Source organism: Anomaloglossus baeobatrachus, chromosome 3 (genome assembly GCF_048569485.1).
Source record: "Anomaloglossus baeobatrachus isolate aAnoBae1 chromosome 3, aAnoBae1.hap1, whole genome shotgun sequence".
Taxonomy (NCBI): Eukaryota; Metazoa; Chordata; class Amphibia; order Anura; family Aromobatidae; genus Anomaloglossus; species Anomaloglossus baeobatrachus.
In genome coordinates this window covers 695,891,599-695,918,139 of record NC_134355.1, presented here as the reverse complement: position 1 = coordinate 695,918,139, position 26,541 = coordinate 695,891,599, and the positions used below count along the sequence as shown (strand labels likewise).

At 48.6% G+C, this 26,541-nt stretch overlaps 1 protein-coding gene across 1 annotated transcript in view; it reads right to left on the bottom strand.

Annotated features, from left to right (window-relative positions):
* The window catches only part of LOC142297457 (vomeronasal type-2 receptor 26-like), a 78,764-nt gene that overhangs the window by 16,073 nt on the left and 36,150 nt on the right, over positions 1–26,541 (bottom strand). Inside the window, exon 4 of the mRNA XM_075341683.1 lies at positions 23,370–23,493. Coding sequence (XP_075197798.1) covers positions 23,370–23,493 — 124 coding nt within the window. The remainder of the gene's footprint in view (positions 1–23,369; positions 23,494–26,541) is intronic.

The following is a 26,541-nucleotide window of genomic DNA, read 5'->3' as shown; positions in this document are numbered from 1 at the left end:
GTCCAGCCAATCTGTGAGAAAGGTGCAGGCATAGATATAATGTTGCCTTCATCCAAAGGTGCAGCTATCGATGTCTGATACAGCTCAACACCAGCAGCTGTTTCCACTTCCAAAACAGCTGACGACCTGCCAATCACACTGCATGTTGCGGGTAAAGGGGTGGAAGGTCTGCGTCGAAAAGCCTGTGGGACTGCTGTCCCCACAGTCACAGAAGATAAAGAGCATGCAGATGCACTTGATAGGGCAGACGGTGGTTGCCCCGCCCCGCTAGGCCGCATTGTAGCACAGTGACCTTCCCACTGCGACTTATGCAACATTTAAAGTTCTGTCCAGAGTGGGCTCCACAGTATACAGCAAAGCCATGCACCAGGAAAAGGACTCTAGGCAGTTGTGTTAATAAATTATTGTTTAAATGTTACAAAACAAACAATAACAACAATGCATAAAACTGAATGAATAGAACAATCTATTCACAAGACCAAAAACCTACACCCCTATGCTGAGCCACTCGTAATGGCGATTTATACCCCCTTCTCATGAACCTTTGCCTAACCAAAGGACTGTCTAAACAGTTGCCTACCACCTGGTTACCCCTCTGCGTAGCAGGAGTAATTGTGTGTGTGTGTGTCTGTGTGTGTGTGTGTGTGTGAACACGACCTAAAGTACAAGTGGCGCATCACAAGAGTTTACAACTTATCTACCTAAACATAGACAAAACCCATGAACCCCGTGAATACCCTTTTTTGCTGAAGCCTCACAGATAAGGCAGACGATAACAGTGGTAAGGCAAACCACACAGCTCAGCAACACAGTCCTGGTAATCTTGTAAAGCAACAGTCAATGCAAACATGTGGCGCTGTTCCTCTAGGATTTTAACTGTAACTGACAAACTGACAGAGCAGAGGCAGCAAGTCTTATTGTCTATATAGTCGGCCTAAGCAGAACAGATATGTGTTTTGTTACCAAATCAAAGTGTTGGGTGCACGCAGTCCTGGCTGGTCCCAGCCTACCGTACCCAGGTACTGTGGTGTCCAGTTGCCATAAATACAGACTTGACGATCCTCTCACAGTAATCAGTATAGCCATCAACTGAAGAATGGTGGTCTCCAACACAGGATGCTGCTCACAGGCGTTACAGTCTTCCGCACCAAACTCCAACACGAGTATCCTCACAATCCTTTCTGTTACGCACACTTTTCGCTTTTCCTTCAGCTCACATACAGCACCTGCTCCGGTCTCCAAGTCTACAGCCGAAGACCATTTTGATATTGCTATAGTGACCAAACAGTCAAAGGCAGATGCAAAACAGCAGCCCCTTGTGGGTAGTCATCAACAATGCATACAATGAACAGCAAATAAGCATCTTGCATTCACAGTGGATAAAGGTCATTAATACACCCTCACCCTATCACTTTATATCCATGTGACGGTTCATGGACGAAGTGCTCAAAGTAGTGATATTTTTGGCCTCTACTTACAGATTGGTGACAAATCTTACAGATGACATGAGTTATGCGATCCTTTGCAATATCAAAAAAGCCCCAGGATAGGCAAGGCTTACAGCCCATGCGATCTGCAGAGCCACCAAGACTTCTGCTCAGAGGCAGAGTTGTGGCTGAGAATTCAGTTGTTGACGTGCTTCCAGTACTTTGTCTCTGTCCAGGAAGACGCAACCTAACCTCGTCGTCAGTAGCATCCTCCTCCACATCCTCTGCTGACCTCATCGACTGGCTTACTGTGGGTTGACAGTAAGTTGGGTCTCCAACCTCATCATCACCCTGTGTGTTTTCACTCCCCTCGTCCTGACTCCTCAGAGCCAACCTCTTCCTGCCCTGACTGAATAGAAAAGTTGTCGTTCCAATCAGGTATCTGAGTCTCATCAGCATGTTCCCCATTGTCTCCACCAAGAGGAGTTACAGTTTGGGAATGAGGGTCTACATTATGCTCAGAACCTTCTTCATCGGGGCCTGGATCAGACTCACAAAGCTTCTGGGTATTAGTGCAAATAATTTCCTTGTCTGGACTCACTGCAGCTTTTGAGCAGACCTCTGATTCCCAGGCTATAGTGTGACTGAACAGCTGTGCAGACTCAACCATCTCTGTTACCCCCATACTCTGCAGGGCGGGCGAAGACTTGAGAGCTGGTAGAAAGCAAGTGCGATTGAGGTGACAACTCAGAGGACTGGAGTCTTTGGGATGTTGAAGTAGAGGTGGAAGAGAGGACACTTGATGGAGCACTTGAGATCCATTCAAGCCTCTGCTGTTTTTGTGCCTCATCTACCTTTGGTAGCAATGGTCATTTTCATAACAAAAGGATCATATCAGATTGTCCACGGAAAGTAGTAGACATCTTACTTTTGCTGGAAGATGGTCTTTCTTCAGCAGATGTTACTGTTGCTTTCCACCTACCCCACGGACACAAACTTTTTTTCCCTTTCCAACACGCCTGTTCCCCTTTCCACCAGCATCTGTCCTTTTGCCACTTATTTTGATTGTGAACAAATTGGACACTGTTTGTTGCACTTAAAATTGCGTAGCAGAAATGGAGAGGTGGTGTAGAATGCAGAGGTGGTATAGCTTAATTGTCAGCAGAGGAACGTAACTAACTATCCCAGACAATCATACTATGCCCCAAAGAATTTCCTGCACTTTTTGCACTTAAATTTGCGTAGCAGAAATGGAGAGGTTGTGTAGAATGTAGAGGTGGTGTAGCTTTCTTGTCAGTTGTCAGCAGAGGAATGTCACTGACTATCCCAGACAATGATACTATGCCCAAGGAATTGCCTGCACTTTTTGCACTTATAATTGCGTAGCAGAAATGGAGAGTTGGTGTAGAATGCAGAGGTGGGGTAGCTTTCTTGTCGGCAGAGGAATGTCACTGACTATCCCAGACAATGATACTATGCCCCAAAGAATTGCCTGCACTTTTTTCGCTTACAAATGCGTAGCAGAAATGGAGAGGTGGTGTAGAATGCAGAGGTGGTGTAGCTTTCTTGTCAGCAGAGGACCCTCACTATCACAGACAATGATACTAGGCCCCAAAGAATTGCCTGCACTTTTTACACTTAAAATTGCGTAGCAGAAATGGAGAGGTGGTGTAGAATGCAGAGATGGTATAGCTTTCTTGTCAGCAGAGGAACGTCACTGACTATCCCAGACACTGATACTATGCCCCAAGGAATTGCCTGCACTTTTTGCACTTAAAAATGAGTAGCAGAAATAAAGAGGTGGTGTAAAATGCAGAGGTGGTATAGCTTTCTTGTCAGCAGAGAAATGTCATTGACTATCCCAGACACTCTTACTATGCCTGAAAGAATTGCCTGAGCTGATTTAGACAGATGCTGTGAAAAACCCTTGCACAGTGCTGGCACAGAACTGCCTAGCAAAAATGACTATGAACTGCTCTAATCTAGTCCTGAAAAGGGCTGAAATTACAAGTAGTCCCTAATCCCTAAACCGATGTGTAGATTGCACTTTTTAAGTGCATAGCGCCCACAGCAGCAGCAGGAGCGGGGACTGACGCACACCTGCAGCAGTGAGATAATGGCGGCGATGGGGAAAATGGCTGGGTCTTATAGGGCAAGGACATGTGACATGCACAACCAATGACACATGCCCTTGCTTGTCTGGCAAAAATCCATTTTGCTGTGTGTGTCTGTGATTGGCTGACAGCCTGGTTCGCCCCACTGTACGCGCGGTTAGGAAAAAAAAATGGTGATCGCCATTCTTTCAGCACTCAGCAGCACTGATCTAAACCCTGTCCCCCCCCCGCACACTATACGCTGAATTTTGATAATATCATTAGTAACAGTGACTGACAGTATTACAGTGAAAAGCAAGCTAGTAACTAGCTACGCTTTTGATGATCGAACCGCTAACGGTAACTCGAACGGTCGAACATGAAGCAAATCGTTCGAGTTTGTCGAACGACTCGAACAGTGCCCAAAACAACTTGAATTTGAAATTGGCGAACGGTTCGATTCGAACATCGCTCATCTCTACACATGAACATTAACTCTTATCTCCCCTATAAATACTCCCCTTACAAAAGGCACCAGGGCACGGAATCGGGCAACGGCCACCAATGTGACACCCCAACTGTATAGACTGTATTCACTGCCCGGGACCAAGTACCCTATTCCCTGGGGTACAGATAGGTTGCAGATCCCTTGGGCAGGCATACTTCAAGTTGTCTACCAATTCTGCAGGGCGGCGGGTCGACTAGGTAGTCCCCGTGCTAACCCCATTTGAATGGAACACAACGTTTAAGTGGAGTCCCCAAGTCGCTTTATGCCATGGGGATCCAAACTACACTATGAGTGCAGAGGAGAAAGGTCTTATACGTTCACGGATACCGGTGGTTTCTCCTTGCTTGCCCGGGATCGGCTGGGGCCAAGAACGGCGGTGACCAGCACCCTGAGGGCAACCTTCTAAAGAACTGTAAGTAAAAGACATGGACCCACAGCTGCTGCCTCGGCCTGTCATTATGGGCGCCGTCGCCCCACACTTTGGCGCCAACGGCCACTTTCCCCGGTTGCCACCGTCCTCCCCGGGGTTCACGCCACCTGTAGGCAGCTGGACTACCTGAGCTGCATGAACACCATCCCCCAGAGGAGAGCAATATCTTGCAGCGGCGGCTGTTCCCTGGCCGCACATTATGGGTGGCGCTGCAAAGCTTCCCCCATCCCCGTCCAACACTCTTCCTGGGAGAGGAAAAGTCGCAGGAAGGGTCGGCGGCAGAGGAGGCAGAGACCCCTGTCGCCACCGCAACTGGTGTCACGCTTCCCAGGGACCCTTCACCCTCCTTATTTCCCCCTTGTTACACCGGACCCCCTTGCACCCGTCTTTACCTATAGCCGACGGGGCCACGGAACCGGGCCAGGCCAGTAACAGCAAACCCCACGAAACCACTGGCCCAGTGACGAGTAACCCCTTAAGGGTACTTTACAAGCTGCGATATCGCTAACTATATGTCGTCGGGGTCATGTCGGTAGTGACGCACATCCGGCGCCGTTACCGACATTGCAGTGTGTAACACCAATGAGCGACGATCAATGAGCACAAAAACGTGAAAAATTGATGCTCGTTGACACGTTGCTCATTTCCTTAATATCGTTGCTACTGCAGGTACGATGTTGTTCGTCGTTCCTGCGGCAACACACATCGCCATGTGTGACACCACAGGAGCGACGAACATCTTACCTGCGTCCACCGGCAATGTGGAAGAAAGGAGTGGGCGGGATGTTACGTCTCGCTCATCTCCGCCCCTCCGCTTCTATTGGCCGGCCGATTAGTGACGCCGCAGTGACGTCGCTATGGTGCCGAACGCACCTCCCCCTTGCAGGAGGGATTGTTCGGTGGTCACAGCAACATTGCTGCACAGGTATGTGCGTGTGACGCTGCCGTAGCGATAATGTTCGCTACGGCAGCAATCACCAACTGTTGCAGGTACGACAGGGGCGGGTGCTATCACGCTCGACATCGCTAGCAATCGCTAGCAATGTCGCAACGTGTAAAGCAACCTTTAGGCCCCGTGGGGCGCTACAATAGCGTCACAGTATCTGCCGGTACAACTGTAAACAAACAGTCCTTTTCAGAGCTAATTGAAATCTACTCTACTCTTTAAAAATACCACTTTTTTCTGCATTAACTGTAGACTAAGCTTTTAGGATGCTGCTGATAGGTAAAAAAAATGTATTTCATCCTCTAAAGCAGGCTTCACACGGTACAATCTATCGTGCGATTGCACGAGCAATCATACCCGCCCCCGTCTGTTGTTTGTCACGGGCAAATCGGTGCCCGTGTCGCACAAAGTCGTTAAAGCGCCATCACACGTACTTACCTGATGAATGACCTCGCTTTGGGCAGCGGACATGCTCTTCCTGAAGGGGGAGGGATGTTCGGCATCACAGCGACGTCACACAGCCGTCGGCCAATAGAAGCGGAGGGCTGGAGAGGAGCAAGACGTAAACATCCCGCCCACCTCCTTCCGCATTGCCGGCGGGTGCTGCGGGACACAGGTAAGCTGTGCTCATCGTTCCCGGGGTGTCACACGGAGCGATGTGTGCTACCCCGGGTACGATGAACAACCGGCGCAAAGAAGAATAAACGATTTTTTAAAAATGAGCGACCTGTACACGATTCGTGATTCGTAACCGATTTGCGATCGTTTACAGACGCTCAGAGGTGTAACACGGGACGACATCGCAAGTGATGCCGTATGTGCGTCACGAAAACCGTGACCCCAAAGACATATCGCATGATAGATCGTCTCGTGTGACGCCCACATAAGAATGCCACTCTTAGCTGCATTTAGTGTAGGGTCAGCTTCTGGAGTAGAGATTGTGTATTACAGGTTTGTAAGCAGGGATTGTAGCCTTACAGACTGGTCTGTTGATACCTAAAAAATGATTCTATTCTCTAATAATACCACTCTTAGCTGCATTTAGGGTAAGGAAAGCTGCTAGAGTAGGGATAATGTAGTAGAGGCTTTTAGGCTCGGATTCTAACCTTATATTCTGTGCTGCTCATAGCTAAAAAAATCAATTCCATTCTCTACTAATACTACTCTTAGTTTGCAATTAGTGTAGGGAAAGCTGCTGGAGAAGGGATAGTGTATTAGAGGTTTGAAGGCAGGGATTGTAGACCTTCAGACCTTGTCACTGCTAGCTAAAAATAACTATTCTATTCTCTAATAATACCGCTCTTCGTTTGCAATTGGCGTCAAGTAAGATTCTTGAGTAGTGCTCATGTATTACCTGCCTGTAGGCAGGGATTCTATCATAAGTACTAGTGATGAGCAGACACGCAGATAACCAGGACCATTGGGTCTAATTGGGTTAAAAAAAAAACAGTTTTGGCCAGGGATTGGCCAGGATATGTGACCAAATGCCAGTACCAATATAATGCAGGCGTCACACGGTACGATATATCGGGCGATAGGTCATCGGGGTCACGTCGGTAGTGACGCACATCCGGCATAGTCTGATATATCGTAGCGTGTGACAGCGGTGAACGAGCAGAAATACTCACCTTCTCGTTCATTGTTGACACATCGCTCACTTTCAAAATATCGCCCGTCAGGTTATTCATCGTTCCCGTGGCAGCACACATTGCTCCATGTGACACCCCGGGAACGACGAACACAGCTTACCTGCCTCCTGCCAGCAATGCAGAAGGAAGGAGGTGGGCAGGATGTTTACGTCCCGCTCATCTCCGCCCCTCCGCTTCTATTGGCCGGTGCCGTGTGACGTCGCTGTGACGCTGAACATCCCTCCCACTTCAGGAAGTGGATGTTCGCCTCCCACAGCGACGTCGCCCGGAAGGTAAGTACGTGTGACAGGGGGTTAACGACTTTGTGCACCACAAACGACGGGGGCGGGTACGATCGCTCGTGCAATCGCACGATAGATTGTACCGTGTGAAGCCCGCATAAGTCTATGGGGACCAGAATAGGCCATTAAAAATGGTGGTGGAAGGGATAGGGGGATTGGAACAAGCGGGATCTACTAATTGAGGCTCCGATGCTGCTCTAACTGCTCCCGTACCCACTCATTCACTTCAGAGGCTGCTCATTACCTTCATTGAATATGCACTGCTTTCCCCACCCATCGGTGTCTGTCATTGGTTGCAGTCAGATGCGCCCCACCCAATCACAGATGTTATGTGCATCTATCGCAGTATAAAAAATAAATAAAATATTTGGCCCATATTATACCAGCACAGATGAAGCCTACAGCTACAGGCTGCAGCCCCGAGCCATGTGCTAATCTTGGCTGTTTATCAAAATAGGAGGAACAAATGTGGCTTTTTTTTTAAATAATTTAAATAAATAAAATTGTGGTCGTCCCCAATTTTGATACTCAGCCATGATAAAGCAGACAGCTGGTGACTGGTATTCTGAGGCTGGGGAGACCCATGGTTATTGGGGCCCCACCCAGCCTAAAAATAGCAGCCTGCAGCCACCCAAAATTGTCACATCCGTTATATGTGACAATCCCAATGAACTCAGTGACCCCCCACCTCAGGTAAAGTCACTGAGTTTAATGAAGTCACCTGAGGTCAAGTAACCTGCTGTCACAGGTGGAGGGCCATTGGAACTTCCAAATGTGCCCGCTACTTACCTGAGTGATGTCACCTCTGATCGCTGTGGCTTAATCTCTGCCTCAAGTCTGCAGCAGACATTCATGTTCTAGAGAACTCTCAGTGCCTTCAGTAATGTAGCAGTGCTGGAATCATTATGGGATCTCATATGGCTTATGCCACACCTGAAGGGGTGTTTTGGGGGTTAATAAAATGGTGAAAGAGGGATTTTCTTGTTTTTTTTATTTCAAATAAAGGATTTTTTTAGTATTTGTGTTTATTTCTTTTCACTTACAGATTAGTAATGGGAGTCTCATAGACACCTTCCATTACTAATCTAGTGTTTAGTATCAGCTGTGAGCTGTAATTAACCCCTTATTACCCCAATTTCCACCACACCAAGGCATTTGGGAAGAGCTGGGTTAAGCTCCGGCATTGTCGCATCTAATCTTGGTGGCTGCAAACTGCTATTTTTAAGCTGGGTGGGGCCAAATATCCATGGGTCTCCCCAGCCTGAGAATACCAGCCTCCAGCTGTCATATTTATCATAGCTGGGTATCAAAATTGGGGAGGACCGCACAATATTTTTTTTAATTATTTATTTAAATATTTTTTTAATAAAAGCCGCATCTGGTTCCTCCTATTTTGATACACAACCAAGATAAGTGAACAGCTGGGGGCTGCAGCCTGTAGCCGTATGCGTTATCTGTACTGGGTATCATTCTAAGAGGGCACACTGTAACAGCGTGTCCCTCCCCCGCCTGTGCTCATGGTGTAATATTCTGATCCTCCTTGAGTGTCCTGTATGTACTGCTTCTGCTGGGAGATTGTTTGTTCTTCTCAGCATGGGACTTCTCCAACCACAACTTGGTAAACAGAACAGAGCCAGGAGTCTAAAGTCCATTCATGTATCAAATGTCTAGGGGGAGGTGTGCCCACCTAAGGGGCTGATCTCAGGAGAGAAGAACAATGTTAGTTCAGCCCATGTTAGTTCAGTTAGTTGAATGTCGGCTGGAGAAGCACTAGGATCTATAGCAGAGGCTGGATCCTTGAGCCTGTGTATGGACTGCTACATACTGGAGATCAGTGGCCACGTGGGATTGCGTTTTGTTGTTCACCCTGTTGGACTCAAGGAACTCATATAAGGACCATTGCCATATTTTCCCTGGCGTTGGAATATCGGGAGGCGCCCCTGGATCTTTTCTTTTGTTGTGGACTCCTTGCAGACTTAAAGGATTTATATTCATGTTTGGTGCTTTATCTTTTGGTTCTTATAAAGCCCTTTGGATTGTTCCTCGGCCTGGTGTCCCTTACTGCTCTACCGCATACCCTATCACAAACTGGTTGGCAGCGGCAGGATCAGAGTAGAAGAAGTGGAGGACAACGGCCCATCAACGTCTGAAACCAGAACCTCAGGATACAGGAACTGGACTATGTCGAACCTCAAAACAAAGGCCCGTGAATTAGGAGTTGGTTACAAAGGACTCTCCAAGGCTAGTGGAGGGAGAAAAAATGACCAGCGCCCCAACACCAGAAGTTCCTTGTCCTTCAGTGCCCAATGTTCCTCGACCTCCTAGACAACCACCTCCAGCACCTGCACCTCAATATCAGTCACCAAGGTCTCCTACCTACTCCTCCAGAAGGCAAACTGGAAGGAGTGAGACGCAGCGCAGATGTTATCGATGTGGGCAGCCTGGTCATCTGCAAGCTCACTGTCCAGGTGTTCGGAGGCAGAACAGCTGCAGAACACCTTTGCCTGTCCATTATTTACAGACACACTCAGTAGGAGAAGAGCTGGATTCAGGCCCTGATGATTTGCCAATTGACTCTGATATGTTGACTTCCCTACCAGGAGTCTATGGGGTGCGAGCCACAGCCGCCTGTCCTTCTGATCTCCAGCATAAACATCTACAGGAGGTCGTGCTGGATGGCAAAAAAGTTGTTGGCTTTCATGACACTGGGGCTTTTCTCACCATAGCAGATCCCCGAGTGATTCAACCAGAAGCAATGCAAAAGGGACCAGGAATTGCCATTGAATTGCCTGGAGGTACTCAGCGATATATTCCAAGAGCAAGCATACCCCTGGATTATGGCTTTGGGGCAAAACAATGCATAATCGGTGTGATGAGCGGCCTTCCTGCAGACATTCTCCTAGGCAATGATGTGGGAGATATACAATGCCAATTTGTGGGTGCAGGAAGCAGAGTTTAAGTGAAGGAGGATACAAACTGTAGCCAAACATTCAACCCTACATCTTCACCATACACTAAAGAACCTGGAGCCAACACCCAAAATGCAGACGGATTGTCCAGGCAGGAGCCCTGAGTCAGGTCCACCATGTTTACGTGTGCTTGACAAGCGACCTGTTGAGGTCACTAGTCCGTACACAAATTGAGAGGTGAAGGGATTATAACAGCATGTCCCTCCCCCGCCTGTGCTCACGGTGTAATAGTCTGATCCTCCTTGAGTGTCCTGTATGTACTGCTTCTGCTAGGAGATTGTTTGTTCTTCTCAGCATGGGACTTCTCCAACCACAACTTGGTAAACAGAACAGAGCCAGGAGTCTAAAGTCCATTCATGTATCAAATGTCTAGGGGGAGGTGTGCCCACCTAAGGGGCTGATCCCAGGAGAGAAGAACAATGGGACCCATGTTAGTTCAGCCACTGTTAGTTCAGTTAGTTGAATCTCAGCTGGAGAAGCAGGATCTATAGCTGAGGCTGGATCCTAGAGCCTGTGTATGGACTGCTACAGACTGGAGATCAGTGGCCACGTGGGATTGCGTTTTGTTGTTCACCCTGTTGGACTCAAGGAACTCATACAAGGACCGTTGACATATGTTCCCTGGTGTTGGAATACCGGGAGGTGCCCCTGGATCTTTTGTTTTGTTGTGGACTCCTTGGAGACTTAAAGGATTTATATTCATGTTTGGTGCTTTATCTTTGTGGTTCTAATAAAGCCCTTTGGATTGTTCCTCGGCTTGGTGTCCCTTACTGCTCTACCGCATACCCCATCACAGACACAAACTGCATCCTCAGCCACATCTCTGGCATTGGCCAGCAGCAGTCGTGAGTCTGCAGTTTGCATGAGTGGCACAGGTTGCCTAATCTGTGCTTTTTTGAGACTGCAAAGGAAGACAAAACTTACCTTATCTGCCAAGTTTGCAAACAGTAGCTTTGTAGAGGCAGAAATTCCAATACCTTAACTACTACATGCAGGAGCCAGCACATTTGCAACCAACATGTGTTATTCTGGGAATCTTACTGCTGTAAAACACAGCCTAGTGGGACTAGACAATGACTGGCCACCCCTGAACTGTGTCTGCTGCTTCTTCCTCCTCCATCACAATGGCAGGTGTTCTCACACTGGTCTTTGGCAATAAAACCTCCACTTGATTTTGTTGTGAGTATGAGCCCATCAGCTGTTATGGAAATGGACATGCCTGGTGTTTTTGAAAAATCTCAGACACCGATCACACCACATCCTTTTCAATACACCATAACATCTCAACCTGCACCTCCCTTACATTCCACCAGTTTGTCATGTACACCATACTCCACCCGCTCTCCGTACAGCAGCCAACCCATAGTCCTGTATTTGTGGTCATGTAAAACATTATTTACTCCTGTGCCTGTGCATGCCAACGCTAAGAGCTTGAACTTCACTATATGTAAACTCTTGGCCACAGAAATGCTCCCTTTCCGCCTGTTGGATACAGATGGTTTCCAAAAGCTGATGGCCATGACAGGCCCTTAGTACCAGTTGCCCAGTCGCTGTTACTTCTCTATTAAAGCTTGTCATGGACAAGGCCACTCGTTCCTTGAAATACTATGTCTGACAGGGTGCATTTCACCACTGACACCTAGACAAGCAAGCATGGCCAGGGACCTTGCTGACTGGGCACTGAATGACTCTATATGGGGGCAGGCATAGAAGGGACTGCTCCACAGTTTTTAAAATTGACAAGTCTTGTAGTACAAACCTCTGTATCTACCTATTCCTCCACTGCTTCTGTGACGCCCCTGGACTATTCAGGTCGTCACATGGTACCACAAAAACTGCTTTTCCCGTGCAGTATTCAACCCCAATGGTTCTGGGACTCCATCCTGCAGTGTTACAACCATCAGCATTCACAAATCCTAGATACACTTTGCACCACACCTGTCAGGCGCACCAGTGGGCTGCTCGAGCAGGAATAGGGCCGCCCACCAGGGGTCAGGAAAGGAGGTGGGAGGTGTCAGGAGAGTCAAGTAGTAGCCCTCGAGCTGTGAGGAACTCTGAGGAAGCTGGGACTTGGAGCTCCCAGGGGAGAAGCAAACTAGGTCGCAGACGGTGGCCTAGACCTAGAGGAGTCGGGCCCCAGGTCGCAGGGGATTGAGGCTAGGTGCCTGGAACCAGTCAAGGAGGACGGGGTACACGGACCCAAAGTCGGGGAGAAGCTTCAGGCAACCCGGCAAATAACCTGCGGAGGACAGGGCCTTTATGGACTGTTCCCACCAACTCAGAGATCGAGGGCACTAGCGCAACGAGGGGGATAGGGCTTTCCAAACAAGCAGCCCACTGAAATAATAAGCGTGAGCTCCTGAGAGCAAGCTTCCTCACTTAGCCATAGTGGGGAGCGGGGCCCGGATAGCTCCAAGCTACTGGGCCACAACGGACAATCTAAAACTTAGTGCCAGGAGGCAGGTTACGGACCACCAGCAGCACTGCAGGGGACGGGACCAGGACAAGCTCCCCTCGAGAGTCAACGGTGTTCAGAGACTTGGTTTACCCTGTTGTCAGCGTCTGCTTATTGGCTGAGTGAGTACTCAATTGACCCCTGCACTGCGTCCCCTGCATCCTTTAGCATTATCCAGAGTCCCGGGGCCTTCCCCTACCCGTGGAGGGCAACGACACCTTGCTGCCCCACTCCAGCACCCCGGTTACTTCCAACAGCAGCAGCGATACTCCCAATTACCGTACACCACGGGTGTCGTCATGAACTATATACCAAATCCCCTGTAAATACCCCCTTTACTTTAGAGTGTGGCCCCAGGTCCCGAGACCCTCGAGCCACGAGTAGTTACCTCTCCCGGATATGAGTTGTTCGGTCCGCTGCAGGGGCGGCACACTTCTGCCTCCTCCACCTCCTCAACGGTGTCCACCTGTGCCCTCAACCTCTTCCTTAATGTAACATGCATTACAACAGTGCAGACAGACTCCCCCACCTCTGTACAGCACAGGAAGGGCTCACCGCAATCAGGCACTGTTGTTGAAATTAAAATGCATTGGAGAATGCAGTCACACAGCTGAAGAGTTGTGGACAGCTATCCAGACTGAGTGTGAACTGAGTGTTGTTTACACTGAACCTGGAGCCAGGGTAGGCCTTGTGTGATAATGGTGTGAACTTATTGGTGGCCCTACGCCGGGACAACTTCACACATGTGCCTTGCATGGCTGACATCCTCAACCTAGTATCACGCTAGGTACAGGGAAGTACCCAGACAAATGGTGAAAGGGAAAGGAAGGGAGACCCTGTGTCTAGGGAAGAGGGAGATGGTGATCTCTGACTAAGCCTACAGCTGAGCCGTGGCTTCTCTTATTACCCTAAATAGGTTCCTCACCTATGCGCCAAAGAAGATACCTGGCTCCATGGCTGACCCTGATCTGGGCCCTAGGTAGGAAACAGATGGGATGAGCTCTTGGTAAACCTCACTAAGAGCTAAAGGACATATGGATAACAAACAAGGGAAAATGGCAAAGAATTTATCAGCAAGAAGATTTGGGAAGAAGGACTGCAGCCACACGACAAAGTTACTCCAGATCATTGCAAGCTGACTGCTTGCACTCAGGATCTGTAGGGAGTTACAGCTATCACCAGCAGAAACAAGGAGGGAATGAGGGTATTTAAGGACACAAAGGGAAGTGCTAATGAAAAAATCTGAAGTGGTGAGAAGATCCTCCAGGGCCTAAAAGGAAAAGGATAAATCTCAAGCAGAGGAGATACATAAGATACCATCTACACCAAGCAGGAATAATACATGGTCAAGGCCCTTCTATAACCAGACATCACAGAACTGTGTCACCTGTGCCACACCAGTGTCACCTGGTTGTACAGATATTCCTAGGCCACTATCCTGGCTTGTATGCACTGCTGCGTAAGACATGGTTGCTGTGTGCTCACTTCCGCTATTCGCACCCCTTGGCTAATCAACTTGAATCGCTATAGGGGTCTTTTGGGTCAAAAAGAAAAGGAGGAGTTTTATGTAAAAAACAACTTATTTTATTTATGACAATATATCCACTAAAAACATTCATTAAAAATTCAGAGATACCAAACCTTTTTTTTTTTTTCTAAATATAACAGTTAAATAGGGTGTAAGTACAAGGTTGAAGGATGTAGCCACCACAGGAGTACAGATGAGCTAGTACGGAGCCCAAGGGTAATAAATGCCAAGAGATCAAAACAGCAAGTAAAACCAGATTGTCTATGTGTCAAATATAGGGAAAAGGAAAAAATGCCTTTAAAAAAAAAAGGGTTGGCTGCTCAAATTCACATGTGTGAGGAAAATTCATGATGACAAATTTCAAGCTAGCATAAAGACCCCACTCCCCTCCTCAAAAAAGAACAACATTCAATTCCTTATCCCATAAAGGCTTATCCATTGGAAAAACAACCCTTGCACAGTGAGACCACCTTCCACGCACGTTTCGTCTGTATGCCACGTGCTTCTAGAGGGATGAGGTATGTTTTGCAAAGCATGAGGGCCTTAAATATGCGGATACATGGTGACAATGTGTTACGGAGGGGACGATTGAATATAAAATAATATGATATCAATTGTCACCCGAAGTCCGCCGGGCAGGTATTAAAGCCACTAAAGGACAGGAGGATGAAATACAGCAACTAGGAAAACCAAAGGAAATGAAGGGAATGTTGTAAGGGCACACCCCAACGTGTAGCGTGTCTCTGTTAGCCTCACAGGTGCATAAGTAATGGTCATGTGTGTAGGGATACGTCAAAACCGAAGGAAACGCAACAGATAACGGTCACATGTTTAAGCACACGACAACCCGAAAGGTAACCCAGTTAGCGTCACTGGAAAACCTTGAACATACCACAGAGCCGGTCACGTGCGTACGGGAGCACATCAGACCGTGTACATAAACAAAGAAATCAGTCACGTGCATAGAGGACACATTAGACCGAGTAGGCCACCCAGTTAGCGTCACTGGGTACCCAGGGCAGGCACACACAGACACACAAGTCTGCCACTGACGCTGGCGACTGGTCACATGCGTAGGGGGGATGTCAGACCATTAGGATCCTGACCCTCACCATGCTGAGACACAGCTTGTACCTAGATACAAATACCTGGTACCGGCACCTGCCCTAAAATCACTTGCACACTGACACATACACACAAGTCTGCCACTAGCACTGCAGATTACTGGTTCCATGCAAAGGAGCATGTCAGACCATGTGGATCACCGGGTTACCTTTACCGGGTACTCGGGGAAAGATCCATACAAACACCTGCCACAAACACTGCAGGAAATGGCACGGGAACCCAAACACTCTGACAGCCAGGATAGCCACCTAAGCTGTCAGCATATGGTATGTGACGCTCGCTCCCCGATGGGCGGAGCTACGGACCTTTTATGGCCACCCCCCCGGCCCAGACCACATGGCATGTGCTAATTGTGTCGGCTGCAGCCATACAGGAGCTGCCACATCATTGCTGATGTCACGATGACCAATCAGCGGCTGCCACTTCACCGCTGATGTCACTGTTGACCAATCATGCACATGCTCAGTTTGGCTGCATTAGCACTTATGCGGGCTTTACACGAGTCGACCGATCGTGCGATTTCACGATCGATCGTACCCACCCCCGTCGTTTGTGCGTCATGGGCAAATCGCTGCCCGTGTCGCACAAAGTCGTGAAACCTCCGTCACACGTACTTACCTGCTGAGCGACCTCACTGTGGGCGGTGAACATCCACTACCTGGAGTGGGAGGGACGTTCGGTGTCACAGCGACGCTACACAGCCACCGGCCAATAGAAGCGGAGGGGCGGAGATGAGCGGGACGTAAACATCCCGCCCACCTCCTTCCTTCCACATAGCCGGCGGGAACCGCGGGATGCAGTTAAGCTGTGTTCATCGTTCCCGGGGTGTCACACAGAGCGATCTGTGCTGCCCCTGGTACGATGAACAACCAGTGCCAATTTAATTAAACAATTTTTTAAAACTGAGCGACGAGTACACGACTCACAGTTTGTGAGCGATACTGCATCGCTCGGAGGTGTTACACGAGACGACGTCATGAACGATGCCGGATGTGCGTCACGAAAACTGTGACCCCGACGATGTATCGCACGATAGCTCTTCTTGTGTAAAGCCCGCATTAGGCTCAAGAGGGTACAACACTCTAGCCACCTGATGCCTCAAGCGACAGCCAGGTGGCGCTGCGGAGTTGACCGACCCCAATCTGGGAGTCAATAACGGAACTGGACCGCTTTGAGGCACAACAGAACCCCGAACCATAACACAATGGTTGACCTTGCAGTATCAGGGCGCCACGGTGGCTCGGTGGTTAGCACTGCAATCTTTCAGCGATGGGGTCCTGGGTTCGGATCCGACCAAGGACAACACGTGCAAGGAGTTTGTATGTTCTCCCTGTGTTTGCGTGAGTTTCCTCCGGGTACTCCGGTTTCCTCCCACACTCCAAAGACAAATGTGGTGCCCCTGAGCATGTCAGGGGGCCACAGGTACTGCACACCCTCTCAGGGACACAGGGCCTACTCTCTCTTGGGTCCAGGTTCCACCCGATGGTGTTGCTAATGTGCCGCCCCCGTGGAAGCAGCCGAGCTGCTCAGATCCGGGTTCCTTGTCGTTCGAGGGTCTCCAGACCTGGGGGTCGTGCGGCCACTCAAATGAAGAAGGTATTTACAAGGGAATTTAGCGTTTGTGACGCCACCCGTGGTGTACGGTAATTTGGGGGATACTGCCTCTGTACCTGGGGTGATGAAGGGGGCAGCCAGGTGTCATAGCCCTCCACAGGTAGGGTAGATGCCCCAGGACTCGGTGAAGGGGTGCTATGGAGTGCAGGGGTCACCTCGTACTCACTCAGTTCTTAAGCAGACACTGACAACCGGGTAAACCAAGTCTCTAGTGTTGCCTGGTGATCTGTAATTCGTATAGACCTGGCTCACTATGAATGCGGGTGCTCTAGGGAAACAGTCAATACTCTAAAAATACAAAATTATCCCCGGCACTCCAAGAGAAAAAAGAAACAATGTCTGGGTATTTTTGATGTTTTTTATTGTGAATAGTCTTATCTCGACGTTTCGGTCATACCTTGACCTTTATCAAGAGAATTAATCAGACTATGAAGCAGAGAAATCAGTATGTGCATACTACTCGAGGGAGGGAGCAATACGAGTCACCACTCATATGAAGAGGAACTTATCGGGTGCGTATGAGCGCTGTGACTGAATAATAGACAATCGGGATCAGCCAGTCAATAGTCTATGGGGTAATCATGTAGTGGTATTCCACCGAGGTAGAAGGTCGTATGTCGTGACTGTCCAATAATTGGCTACTGTATAGGTGCCATGCCAATCTTGTTAGTGAGCAGAGAACCTGTCAAACAGCATGAAATGGTGTGCGGGAGGTAATGTGTCTCTGGAAACTTGTGACACCAATACATTAGCTATAAGACATATAGCCCACAATGCCAAATGTTAATCTATGAGCAGCCGTGAAATAAGGTCGTATAGGAGACCTTCTTAAAGGAGTAGTGGAGTAGGTGAAATTGTCATGACAGTGTCGGTATTACACCTATGCTGCGGACTCAAAAGGGAAACAGCCTATATGGTAACAGTGTCCTATGCCAGGGCTATGCTCAAAAGTGGTAACTTGGAAAAAGGTCAAAGACCAGCCACCATTCCCCCTGGACACAAGCCTGTATCATCTCATGCACCAGGTCTTTGACCTTTTTCCAAGTTACCACTTTTGAGCATAGCCCTGGCATAGGACACTGTTACCATATAGGCTGTTTCCCTTTTGAGTCCGCAGCATAGGTGTAATACCGACACTGTCATGACAATTTCACCTACTCCACTACTCCTTTAAGAAGGTCTCCTATACGACCTTATTTCACGGCTGCTCATAGATTAACATTTGGCATTGTGGGCTATATGTCTTATAGCTAATGTATTGGTGTCACAAGTTTCCAGAGACACATTACCTCCCGCACACCATTTCATGCTGTTTGACAGGTTCTCTGCTCACTAACAAGATTGGCATGGCACCTATACAGTAGCCAATTATTGGACAGTCACGACATACGACCTTCTACCTCGGTGGAATACCACTACATGATTACCCCATAGACTATTGACTGGCTGATCCCGATTGTCTATTATTCAGTCACAGCGCTCATACGCACCCGATAAGTTCCTCTTCATATGAGTGGTGACTCGTATTGCTCCCTCCCTCGAGTAGTATGCACATACTGATTTCTCTGCTTCATAGTCTGATTAATTCTCTTGATAAAGGTCAAGGTATGACCGAAACGTCGAGATAAGACTATTCACAATAAAAAACATCAAAAATACCCAGACATTGTTTCTTTTTTCTCTTGGAGTGCCGGGGATAGCCTGGTGATCTGTGACCTGCCTCCTGCCACTAAGTTTAACTTCAACTTGTGGTCCGGTAGTGTGAATCTTGCTGGGCCCCGCTCCCCACTATGGCTAAGTGTGGGAGCTTGCTCTCAGTGCTCACGCTTGGGATTTTCTGGACCGTTTTGGATTGGAAAGTCCTATCCCTCTCGTTCCACTAATGCCCCAATTCTGGAGCAGTTGGGAATGCATCTTGAAGGCTCCATTCTCCTTGGGTGAATTATTGGGTTGCCTGAAGCTACTCCCCGACCTAGGGTCCGCGTACCCCGTCATGCCTTCAGTCCCAAACCGGTGACAGTGCTAGGCTTCCGGCTGTCCTCCTCGACAGGTCCAGGCACTTTGCCACAATCCACTGCGACCGGGGGTCCTACTTCTCTAGGCACAGACCACCGTCTGCAACCTAGACAGCTCTATTCGGGAGCCACCACTCCCAACCTTCTTTCTCTCTCACTCCACTTACCTTTCTCCCTCCACTCCTGACTTTCCCTCCCTGCCCCCCCCAGGTGGGAGACTCTATTCCACTCAAGCCGTCCACTGGTGTGCCTGGTGGGTGTAGTACAGGGTGTATCTAGGATTTGATTTGCTGTTGGAGGCAACACTATTAGCTATGGACCCAGAACCAAGAGGGAGGTGGAATACTGCACGGTAGGGCAGCTTGTGCAGTACCCTGTGATGACCTGATAGTTCAGGGGTGTCACACTAAGAACTGCATTCAAATCCCAATACACACACACACACCAGGACTGGACAGACAAACCTGTGGGTAGGTCTAGCTGAGAAAGGGCTGCCCACCTAGGGGTCAGGCAGACTGGTGGGAGGTGATAGAGCAGTCGGCTACAGGGGAGCAAAGTGAGAGGAAGTCAAGTAGTAACTCTCAAGGGAGAGGAAACTGGGGAGTTGGAGCTCCCAGGACAGTGAAGCAATAGCCCTCATAGTGTGAGGAGCTGGGGGAGTAGAAGCTCCCGGGTGGTGAGACTAGACTGGGACACCGTAGAGCAATACCATTGGAAGCGAATACCTGTACGTGCTCGCCTTCCTGAGTGGCAGCGGTACTCTGGGACTTTTGGTCCACCTGCAGCGTGTGTGTGTAATTGTAGATCGCTGCCACGCCCCAGGCCCTTGGGATGCTCGGTTCCGGGCTGTGGATAACGGGGATCACCGTCACAGGTGGCCGTTCCCAGTTCCATGACCTGGGGGGCGGTCGGTAACAGGGTTATTTTGTATGTCACTTGTGACGCCACTGGCGGGTTGCAGTAATAAGATGTCCCGCCGCTGCTGTGGTTTTAGGGACAAATTGTACAGCAGCAAGTGTGTTCGTGCCCTCCGCCAGTAGGGGCTTAAGTCCCATGTAGGTGTGCTGCGCCTTGTGGTGCGCCAGTAATAGACACGACACAGTTCTTGCAGATTAACTGGTATTTACTCACTGGATGTTGCAAGTGCAGTTTGGTACGGCTGGTCAACCGACTTTCCTTTGTCCCGGTGCTGACATGAGACCCAGTTGAGCCCTCCGTGCACATGCAGAGCTGATGATCCCCTTGCCTGAAGCTGTTGGTGACCTGCGGCGCTCCCCTCCTTTGTCTTTCCAGGCCCAGTAGGACAGGCGTCACGGTCCCTTGTGGGGTAGGCTACTTCTCGGTGCCCTCTCCCGGGTCCTATATATGAGGCTGTGTCCCTGAGCCTATAGGTGGTGTGGTACCCTGGAATTCACCACACACGGCTGGATCAGCAGACCGCCTAGAGCTGTTGTCTACTCTGGGGTCCAGTAGCCCGTCGTGCATAGTACCTGGGATCTTTTGTCTACCCTCAGGCTACTACCTCCTAGTCGCCCTTTTGGGTTCATCACAATCCTCATACCCCTCTCACTCACTGACTCCTTTCAACTGTCACTCCTTCAACTGTCATTTTTCCTCTCTGCCAACTCTGCCTGGAAACACCTGTTGCTTTTCACAAGCCACACCCCTTCCCTAGGCTAACAGCTAAGGGATTGGTTCTCACATCTAACCACTGTTAACCCTCTACATGCTGCGCCAAGTTCTCAGGGAATGTGCCCCTACCTGTGTGTGAGGTGTGGGTTGTCAACAGAGGGTGTTCCAGAAAGCCTTAAGATCCTGAAGATCACTGGGGTAGCATATCCCAGGGTGCTGCATAATGACTTTCCAAAACAGCACCAACATCATCCAGCACCACGACTACCAACAGTGAGTACCCTGCTCCCTGCCTTCCAACCTCCCGATCCTGCACATCCACCCAGAGTCCGGGGTCTTCCCTACCTGCGGAGGGACTGACATCTAGCTGCCCCCACACCATCTGCCCCAGTACTCCCTCCGGCAGCGGCGGTGCTCCCATTACCACAACTCGCAGGTGGCGTCATGAACATTCATCCTCTGTAAATACCTTCTTTACATTTGAGTGGCCGCAGGACCCCAGGTCTGGAGACCCTTGAGCCACAGCAACCCCGGAACCGAGCAGTTCGCCTGATGAAGGGGCGGCACACATACTGATAGGGACTCTAAATTGTGAGCCCCATTGGGGACAGTGTTCCTGAATCCTGATATACAGTATGTAAAGTGCTACGGAATATGTTAGCCCTATATAAAAATATATTTTTTTTTTACCAGTCCCCTCTGCTTGGCCAATCACGGTAACATTCTCGCGCATATGCCAGCGACCATCCCACCCGCCTCAAGCCATCAAAGTGGATGTCAGGCAGAATTAACCAAAAGGTTTAAAAAAAGAAGATACCTTGTAGACTTATGCGGGCGTCACACGAGACTATCTATCGTGCGATATGTCGTTGGGGTCACGGTTTTCGTGACGCACATCCGGCATCTCTTGTGACGCCGTCCCTTGTGACACCTCTGAGCATCTGTAAATTATTGTAAATCGGTTAAGAATCGCGAATCATGTACAGGTCGCTCATTTTTAAAAAATCGTTTATTCTTTGCGCCGGTTGTTCATGGTGCCCGGGGTAGCACACATCGCTCCGTGTCACACCCTGGGAACGATGAACACAGCTTACCTGCGTCCCGCAGCACCCGCCGGCATTGCTGAAGGATGGAGGTGGGCGGGATGTTTACGTCCCGCTCATCTCCTCCCCTCCGCTTCTATTGGCCAGCGGCTGTGTGATGTCGCTGTGATGCCGAACGTCCCTCCCCCTTCAGGAGGAGGATATTCACTGCCCACAGCGAGGTCGCTCATAAGGTAAGTACGTGTGACAGCGGTTTAACTACTCTGTGCGACACGGGCAGCGATTTCCCCGTGACGCACAAACAACGGGGATGGTGCGATCGCTCATGCAATCGCACGATAGATCGTACCGTGTGAAGCCCGCTTTACTGTCCGATGCCCACATAAAAGCTAGAAACAGGTCTCCTATAGATTTAATTGATAAAAAAAAAAACATCAGCATAAGGAAAGAAGGCTCATCTTCTGCTTTAAATTCAACCCTATGGACTCCATCATTCGAAATGTCATGAACAGAAACTGGCATCTGATTGAGAATGACAGCAATCTTAAATAAATTGCCCTAAGGAAACTGCTGGAGACTTACAAGACAACTAAAAACATCAAAGATGTAACTGTCAAAACCAGAGTTCAATCTGAATCTCAAAATTGGCTTAATAGTATGGTTCCTCGGGGCAATTTCCGATGCGACAGTTGTTCTGTTTGACGTTTTCATCTGACTATCAATCCAATCCAGCTAGGAGCGCATACTCACCAGGTGCGCCATTTCATCTCCTGCTAAACCAATTATGTATTCTACGCTGTGTTATGCCCCTGAAGAATTTATTACATAGGGAAGACTATTAGGCCCCTCTTGGGTAGGTTTAGGGAACATGTCAGGTCAATTAGTACCGAGTTGGGAGCAATTAAACTAATAAAACATGTCAGAGAAAAACATGGTTCAGATGGTAGGGGTTAAAATTCATAGGTTTTGAAAGGGTTAATTTACCCGAGAGAGGAGGATATCTCCATAAGTTGCTCTTGCAGTGTTAGGCCAAGTGGATCACTTGGGCTTAGAAGCTCAGGGTCTACTGAGCTTCAATCAGAGTAACGATTTGTCAGGTTATTTCATAGCGGTTTAATTGCATATCTGTTGTAAACTATTATTTTCGTGTTGTTTACTGATTTACTTGTAGAATTGATTTTATTTTAAAATGTGATGTATGTTTTCTGTTATGCCGGCTTTCGTGCTGGCAATTGTTATTCGCCTCTTTAGAGGCACATCTGTTGTCAGCACCAAGGTGTGGACCAGTAGAAGCATGCTAGTCACGCAAAGCGGCTGTAGTCCGTTCGCCCTTCGTCTTCAATATCTTGCCTTGCCTGGACATAAAGTGTAAGTAATAGAGTCCTCTGTTTAGGGAATGTGAGTGCCCAAGCTCTGTTTCTCTTTCCATTGTATTGGATCTTGTGGCTCAGTTTCTAAAGTGAGCACCATGGATTCCTGATAATTTTTGCCTCCGATATTTTGCCTATGAAAGTAATAATGTGTGGGTAGTGCCAGATTTATTTCTGTATTTGGGAAAGTTCAGCTTTCTACATTTATGGTTAATAAGAGAGACGTCCTTCATGATGGACACCAGGTACTTTAGAGAAATAGTTTATCATCGTGAGATACCAACCAGTCTTATTAGCGATCTCTCTTTCTGGACACGGGGCACAGTCGTAGCAACATTCCTTACGACCTTTCTGTGGGATTTTTTGGTATCCAGGAGGGCAACTCACGCTGCACACTGATGCGGGCATCTGGATAATAAAAAAATGGATGAGTAAATATAGAGATAAACGATGGTAGGAACAGCTGCAAAATATTCATCCTGTGAAATATCGAGGAAATATGTGCTAAAGAGGTGAACAACAAAATCAGGTTCATGTAGTCTGAACTCTTTAGGCGAATTTCTCAGTCCCTTTATAACAATTTTCTGCCATTAAAATTCCCCCCAAAAAGTTCTTGTAATTTGGAAAAACATTTCTGACTTTACAAAAAAAGTATGACGCCCTGGCCTATCAGGCCATCACAGGGTGCTATGCAATCTGCCCTTCTGCATGGTACCTGCATCCTCCTTGGTTACGGGTAGAGATGAGCGATGTTCGAATCGAACCGTTCGCCAATTTCAAGTTCGAGTTGTTTTGGGCGACGTTCGAGTCGTTCGATCACCAAAAGTGTGGCTTTTCACAGTAAGGCTATGTGCACACGTTGCTATCTGTATGCGTCCGGCGTACCCAGCACAATCCCTCTCTCTTTCCTACTCACCAATCAGCTGCACGGCTGTCACAAAGTTCCAGTGGCTTTTCCTCTTTTGAAAATGGCTGCCGCTCATTATTCAATCTGATATTCCTTGCTTCCCCCGCCCTTCATCGCCCATGATTGGTTGCAGTCAGACACGCCGCCCACGCTGAGTGACAGCTGTCTCACTGCAACCAATCACAGCCGCCGGTGGGCGGGCCTATATCGTGCAGTAAAATAAATAAATAAATAATTAACTGCATTATGATAGCCTTATGGAGATAAACGGCAGCAGAAATAAGTGTATAGCGCCCCCCAGCGTTGGAAAATCTCCAGGGTTTCACCTACTGGGGGTAGCTGACACCCTGGAGATCATGATTCCGGTCCCCGCTCACATGATTACTGGTATACACCGTATACCGATGATCACGTTACAGTAAATGACAGCGCCAGTAAAAAATGATTTATCTCCCATCAGGCATAAACAAACATGCCAGATGGGAGATAAATCTCCTCCCCGGTCCCCTCTGGTTTCCCGATGTCGCCAAAGTGCCCCCCAGAACCCCAACCCCCTCCCGGAAATCCAAGATGGCTGCGCGCACAGCAGCGCGCCGGCCGCATTCACCCTACTCCATTGATTTCTGTCGCATGTGCCATGACACATGTGACAGAAAACTCCTCCCCAGGCCCTGCCAGGTCACCCCCTATTTCCCCCTGGTGTTCCCCGGTGACCCCCGTACCTTGTGCAGCAATGATTCCCCGTGTCCACCTCTTTCGCAATGCACGCTGGTCACATGTGCAGAGCAGCTGACAGCCAGCTTCCTGCTTTCAGGGACACTGTGCTGGCTGCTCGCACTCTGCTCCTGTGGACCCGGGGAGGGTAGGTACAAATTCATTGCACCCACACTCCCCAAATGGAGGGTCTGCACTTCCAGAAAATGGGGAATACGTTCCCTGAGCGTGCCCCCCATATTCTAGAAGGTCCAGAGTCGTCGTGATCCTTATTGGATTACTGCGGACCAGATTGTTTATTCTTTACAGTAAATTGGTGAAAGAGGGAATGTTTTGGGGAGTGTTTTTTCAAATATTATTTTTTTTTGTTGTCTATTTTTTTTGTTAGTACTGACAGTTGGTGATCTCAGGTATCTGATAGACGCCATGACCTCACCGACTGCTGGGCTTGATGTTAAGTGACCTTACAGCTGGTATCAACCAAATTTATTACCCCATTTGCCACCGCACTAGGGCACTGAATGAGCTGGGGCGAAGCGCCAGGATGGCGCATCTAATGGATGTGCCACTTCTGGGGCGGCTGCGGCCTGCTATTTTTAGGTTGGGAAGGGCCAATAACTAGGGACCTTCCCACCCTCAAAATACGAGACCACAGCTGTCCGCTTTACCTTGGCTGGTGATTCAATTTGGGGGGGACCCTACTTTTATTTTGTAATTCTTATTATTTATAAAATAATTATAAAAAAAGCCTGGGGTGACCTCCACATTGGATCACCAACCACGGTAAAGCTGCCAGCTGTGGTTTGCAGGCTACAACCATCTGCTTTACCCTAGCTGGCTATCAAAAATGGGGGGACACGACATCATTTTTTTTAATTATTTCATGAAATTCATGAAATAATTAAAAAAAAAAAAAGGCTTCCCTATATTTTTGGTTCCCAGCCGGGTACAAATATTCAGCTGGGGATTGGGGGAAGCCCGTAGCTGCCTGCTGTACCTGGCTAGCATAGAAAAATATGGCGAAGCCCACGTAATTTTTTGGGGGAGCAAAAAACTCCTGCACACACTAGTGGATGAAGTATGCTGAGCCTTGTAGTTTTGCTCCCCCTGCCTCTCCCTCCAGCGTACAGTCCTGGATGGAGCATGCTGAGCCTTGTAGTTCTGCAGCTGCCTGCTCTCCTGCATACACTAGTGGAGAATGAAGAATGAAGAACATATTGAAGAAGGAAATGACATCAGACCTTTTTTTTTCCTCAACAATCTTTAAAAACGCATAAAAACGCATTGAGCAAAAACGCAGCAAAACAGCCAAAAACGCACAAAAACATTTTTTGATGCGTTTTTTAAGATGCTGCATTTTTGTGCGTTTTTTGTGGGAAAAAACGCACAAAAACGCAGCGTCAAAAACACGCAGTGTGTGAACTTACCCTAAGCATTTCTATGACTATAAACGCAGCTATAAATGCAAGAGGTGGGTAGTACAGTGACGTGTACAGGGAGAGGATTCCTTGTGTTGGTAAACACAGAAGAGTGGATCCTCCCGGTACCGCCACCCTTGCTTCCACCTCCCGTCTGGCGCCATGTCCAGACAGGAGGTGAAAGCAGCTGTGAAATCAAAAGTGAAAAGTTAAAAAAATATATCATATTCACCTGTCTGCAGACTCCCGGGACACGTCCGATGGCTGCAGGACCTGGCAGTGATCAGCGGATGCGGCACCTGACGGCATCAGCTGATTGTATAAGTCCAGCGGTGAGGCCGGCTTTTTACCGCCCAGTCGTGTTAAACTATCAGCTGATCGTATGAGTCCAGCGGTGAGGCCGGCTTTTTACCACAC